We start from the raw sequence: 6,141 nt of genomic DNA on the forward strand, positions 1-6,141 counted from the left end.
CATTTTTGCGTTGATGGAGAAGCCGTGACAGATAAAAGAAGTTATACGTCAACAACGCATAGAAGGTCGGGACTCGGAATAAAGAGAAAACTTAAGGGCATGGACGGAAAAAAACGCACAACGCCACCACTAATTTGTTATTAGTTCCACTTTAAATCCATGTGTACAGTACGAAGGTATATTCTCTAAACTATAATGGGAACCCTACTTTCAGTTTATTTCGTTGTATAAATAATTTCGTTTTTAAATTTCATTTCCAATTTCATAATCTATAAATAATCGTAAACAAATATTTTAAAATATTTTTAATTATTATTATATTTATGTAATAAAATTAATAATCTTTCTTAATTTTTTATTTGCAACTTAAAAACTTGAACGGGTCTAAATTCACTTTAAAATAATATAACTTCACATTAAAATGATATAACTTTACTTTATTTTAATAGTATTTTTTTTTTAATTTCTAGATTTTTTATTATACTTAATTTAATAATAAGTAAAATAGTATCCAATATTCTTTACTTCTGTGATTTTTTCTTTAATTTCTATATGATCTCATTGGGCCATTGGGCCATTCGAACTCATATATGATCTCCAACTAACTTCCTACTAACATGATGAATTAGTTCGTTGAAATGTGAATTTTTAATGGATTCCTGTCTACATTTCTTTTTTATAAAGATGGGATCGGGACTGGTTTCATGAATGTGGTATCTATTATCTTATTTTATAATGATAAACCAGCTGAGCATTAGAATTTGAGTCGATAGAATTCTTGCCGACTTGATTCTGTAGCGTTTGAAAATAACTTTATTCTACTTGTCAATTTGATTCCTGGTCTTATACATGAAAACATTGATCCATCTCCACAACCTGTGCAGCTATACATTTCTTTTTTATAAAGATGGGACCGGGACTGGTTTCATGAAAAGTCTGTCAGATGTGTGGATTTAATTAACAACAATCAGCTCGTTTGTTAATATTTTTATGAATGTGGTATCTATTAGCTTATTTTATAATGATAAACCAGCTGAGCATTAGAATTTGAGTCGATAGACTTCTTGCGGACTTGATTTTGCAGCCTTTGAAAATAAATTTTTTCTACTCGTCAATTTGATTCCTGGTCTTATACATGAAAACATTGATCCATCTCCACAACTTGTGCAGCTATACATTTCATATTCTCTTTATCTTTCGGTTTGGTTTCAGCGAAAACTATGGTAATTGATAAAGTATTGAGTGGGCTCCTCCTTTTTTGGATTCTTTTGGGTCACTTTATTTTTGCTGTCAAATCGCCAACCACCGGCTAAGTAGGCTATAAATCTATAGCCATGGCTCTGTTTAGAAACAGAGACAGCAGCGAGGACTTCCAGAAGGGTACCCCTTATTTCTGTCTGAATCACATTATTTCTGTGGAAGAACAAGATGGAGAAGAATCTACGTCTGGCTGTTGGAATTATAGGTTTGTCTCTTCTTTTGCCCCCCTCGCCCTTCCCCTTGTCTCTATGCGTTTTCTTAGATTAAGAAAACAAACAAGAAATCTTTGCTTTGTCCCATATTCTGCAATGGCACTTTACAGAGATGATGCTCAGTTCTTTATTGTTTGTTTGCATGGAATTAATGTGATATTTCTCAAACCTATATGACAGGAAATGCTACCTCTTTGCTTCTGTATGGATCACCTGTGTAAGTAATCATAAACATAGATCAGTTAGTTGCTTTGTATAATCATTATATTCTTGCAGTTCAAGAAGCTTGCAATGAATTTCATTAATCTATGAAGTTTTGGATGACCGAAATTATTTCTGTGATCAATGCAGTCTCACATTTGTTAAAGTGATAAAAGACAAGAATGTAGGGGCATACTCATGCATACCCTACGTAATTGCTCTCTTCAACTGCCTCGCCTATGTATGGTATGGCTTCCCTGTGGTCAGTAATGGTTGGGAGAACTTCTTGGTGGTTACTGTTAATGGCGCTGGAATTTTGGCATTATGCTTTTCGATTATTACTTACCTCATTTTCGCTCCACCTAAGATGAAGGTATAATCTTACTCTTTTTTAACTAAGATATTTATGAGTGATCAAAACGGCCTTTCTGCGGTGTTGATGTCTTCTGCATCTCCACCTTTCTGTCAGATGGTGATTTGCTTTTCTCTTCAGAGTTTCCATTCAGAGCTACATTGGTTTTCAAGCCCACTTCTGGATCCAAACCAGTCCACTAAGATTTATTCATATATATTTGTTCTTGATTAACATTTTTTTCATTATCTCAGCTCAGAGTAGGTAGGATGCTTGTGGGAAACTTGGGAAACTTGGTGTATATTTGTTCCTGATTAACATTCTGTTGAATCATGATCTCAGCTAAGAGTTGGTAGGATGCTTGTGGGAGCCCTGGTGTTGTTCGCTGTACTAGCAGTTATATCAGCCTTTGCTCTTCATGATCATAAGCACCGCAAGTTCATGATTGGAATGGTGGGAATAGCCTCCTCTATTGGCCTGTATAGCTCTCCACTCTTTGCAATGGTGAGTATATATTCACTCTATGATAATATTCACCATCCTCTGTACAAATTTTAACATACAAAAATAACTGGAATGGCATAACTGGAATTTTGTGCAGAAATTGGTGATCAAAACAAAGAGCGTCGAGTCCATTCCTTTCTACTTGTCATTCTTTTCTTTCTTAAACAGCTTTTTCTGGATGACTTACGGTGCTCTGGGCAGAGATATCTTTACTTTAGTAAGTTTATAATTTTTACTAATCATTTAATTTATATAACTGCGCTAACAAATTTATATGAATCTGTTATTATCATACTAGCAAATCTTATATTTGTGTTCTGGACTTGGTTGCAGATTCCCGATATTATAGGTGTAGCCTTGACATTGGCTCAATTGATATTGTATTGCATTTACAGAAAGAGAAAGACATGTCAACAGACTGGGACTGGTTTGGATCCAGAAGTGGGCTTGAAAACCAATGGAGCTCTGAATGGAAACTCTGAAGAGAAAAGCAAATCACCATCTGACAGAAAGGTGGAGATGCAGAAGACATCAACACCGCAGAAAGGCCGTTTTGATCACTCATAAATTTCCAGTTAACAGGAGGATTCTTCAACACTGAATCCCAGTTTTCTCTCATTTATTCTGCTAGTACTAGTACTCAATATTCAAAGTTTATACTGTAACGTCCCGTTCGCTGCCAACTTCGTAAGACAAGGCAAGAACACTTCTTTTATAATTTGTGCTCTTCTAGGTCGTCCGTGATTCTCGGTCGTCCACTTGGTATTGTGATGAAGTTACTCCATAAATAAAGCATTTGCGGCCGGTTAAGGATTTGTCTATTCTGTTCTCCTTCCATTAAAATAAATAAATAAATTCACTTGAAAAATCATTTGAATTCAATCCATTTGCACCGACGTAGTGTTTGGAAGGGTTCAAATTAATTGATATAAAAAAAATTATAGCACGATACCCCATAGTGGAAAGCATTTAAACTCAATCTTTGTTCCATAGAATTAAAATAATGGTGTTCACTTTGCATTTTATTTTGAAACTTTATGATAAAGAAAAACTAAAATCTCGATTATTTAATAAGTAAAATATATTAATAAATATAGAATTAAATATTAAAAATGAGAGAATAACGATATAGATAATATATATTATGAGTACATCAAGTATTAAATAATTATGGAAATAACTAGGAATAATATTTATTACTGATATTGAAACTCCATAAAAACATATATATATATTTTCTTAATATGATTATTCAAGTGAAAAGAAAAAATATTTGTTAATAATATTAAATAACATATTAGTATAATTTGATAGATACCAAATATGTGGTATGTAGATATTTTTATAATGTTTTTATTTCACAATTTAATTTGATATATATATATATATATATAGTCACATATGTATTTTTATAAATATAATTATAGTATATATTTTTAGTATATAATACATTAATGTATATATATATATATATATATATATATATATTTTTGTAATATTTCTTTTAGTCAATATAATATAATATAATATATTTTTATTTTTATTTTAAATTTATTTATATTATAAAAGTGATATGAAAATGGTTAATTTTACTATTTTACAAAAAGTATTATTATTTTTTAAAATTCAATCACATAAATATGTAAACTTAAACGTAAATGTAAATGTAAATGTAATGTTTAACCTTTAAGATTTTTAATTTAATGTTGTCTCTATTTAAAAATAAATCTAATTGTTATTATGTATAAACACAATATAAATTTAAAATATAAAAAGGTTTATAAACACTAGAAAAAGGAATAGTAAATAAATAAAAATATAAATAAACTAGAGGCATGGTAAATAAAGAAATCTCTTTTTATATTTACTCCATAAATCCCTTTATATTTACAAAAATTCAAAAAAAAATATTTAAGTGAAGCCTATGGGCCAAATACCATGGAACAAATAATTATTAATACCATGGGCTAAATACCATATTTATAAAAGACTTATGGTAAATAAATAAATAGAAAAGAAGTATAAAGAGGTATGGTAAATAAATAAAAACATATCAAATAGGATTAGAAATCAACATCTAATTATATGCCAAGCCTAAGGGCCAAATACCATGGTAAATAAAAGAGGTATGATAAACAAATATAAATATGAATAAACTAGAGGTATGGTAAATAAATAAAACCTCTTTTTATATTTACTCCGTAAACCTCTTTATACTTACTAACAATAAAAAAAAGGTTTTATTTAGGTAAAGCCTGTGGACCAAATACCATGGGCCAATTTATTATTAATACCATGCAAAAATAAAATAAATTATTAACCCTAATATTAATATTAAAAGATTATTATTATTAAATATAATATTCATATTGATATATTATAATATTAATATAATTAAATTTAATAAATTTGAATTAATACAATATTAAATTTTGTTATATTAATATATCATAATATATATTAACTCTAGATATATATGGGAGGGAAGAACAAAGACATAGAGTGATAGAGGTGGAGAGGTAGGGGGAGTGACAAGGGTAAGATTGAGATAAACTGAAGGAGAGGGGATAGGAGGAATGAAGAGAGAGAGGGCAAGAGGAGTGAGAGAGGTAGAGAAGGGTAAGGGAGGGAGAGGGAGACATAAAGATGGAGGGGGAGAGAAGAAGAAAGACATGGAGAGTGAGAAGTGGAGAGAGAGGGAGTGACAAGGGAGAGATGGAGAGATAGAGTGTATGTTTAGGGGTGAGACAAAGAGACAAAGAAGGAGAAATAGAGGGAAGGGGGAGAGAAGGAGAGAGAAGGAGGGAGGGAGGGATATAGTAACACACACACACACACACACAGATTGGGGAAGAGAGAGGGAGGTAGGAGAGAAATGGAGAGAGGGGAAGAATGATAGACAAAACATGAGAGAGAGAGAGATGGGGGAAGAGAGAGGGAGGTAGGAGAGAAATGGAAAGAGAGGAAGAATGAGAGACATAACTTGAGAGAGACGAGGAGAGTGATGGGGGAACAGAGAGGATTGAAGGATGGAGAGAGAGAGAGAGAGAGAGAGAGAGAGATGGGGGAAGAGAGAGGGAGGTATCAGAGAAAGGGAGAGAGAGGAAGTACGGGAGGGCAGACTTAAGAGAGATGAGGAGAGAGGGAAGGATAGAGAGATGGAGTTGGAGGGGAGAGAGGGAGGGAAGAAGAAATACATAGAGAGTGAGAAGTGGAGAGAGAGAGGGAGTGAAAAGGGAGAGATGGAGATAGTGTGTGTATGTTTGGGGTGAGATAAATAGACAAAGAATGAGATATGGAGGGAATGGGGGATGAAGGAGAGAGGAGAGAGGGATGGATATATTAACAGAGTAGGACAGTGGATAGGGAGAGAGAGAGGGAGAGAGAGGAAGGAAGAGAGAGAGAGGATGTGAGAGAGTGGAGAGAGGGAGGGAAAGAGATATGGAGTTGGAGGGGAAAAGAGAGGGAGGTAAGAAGAAAGAAATAGAAAGAGAAATGTAGAGAGAGAGAGGGGGTGATAAGGAAGATGGAGATGGAGGGAGAGAGGACAACGGGAGGAAAGAGAGATAAAAGTGGGGGAGAGGGAGAAAAGGGGAAGAGAGAGAGAGAGAG

General features: G+C 33.1%; 1 protein-coding gene across 1 annotated transcript; it reads left to right on the forward strand.

Annotated features, from left to right (window-relative positions):
- The first annotated feature begins 1,362 nt into the window (after positions 1-1,362).
- LOC149261019 (bidirectional sugar transporter SWEET3b-like) lies at positions 1,363-3,106 on the forward strand. The gene is made up of 6 exons (XM_089381006.1): positions 1,363-1,465; positions 1,653-1,689; positions 1,824-2,046; positions 2,368-2,529; positions 2,627-2,746; positions 2,863-3,106. The coding sequence occupies exons 1-6, from the start codon at positions 1,429-1,431 to the stop codon at positions 3,094-3,096; spliced, it is 813 nt and encodes a 270-aa protein (XP_089237132.1). The 5' UTR covers positions 1,363-1,428; the 3' UTR covers positions 3,097-3,106.
- The last annotated feature ends 3,035 nt before the right edge of the window (positions 3,107-6,141 follow it).

The sequence above is a fragment of the Pinus tabuliformis genome, chromosome 6 (assembly GCF_031772625.1).
Source record: "Pinus tabuliformis cultivar Carrire ecotype Pingquan chromosome 6, CPIR1, whole genome shotgun sequence".
Taxonomy (NCBI): Eukaryota; Viridiplantae; Streptophyta; class Pinopsida; order Pinales; family Pinaceae; genus Pinus; species Pinus tabuliformis.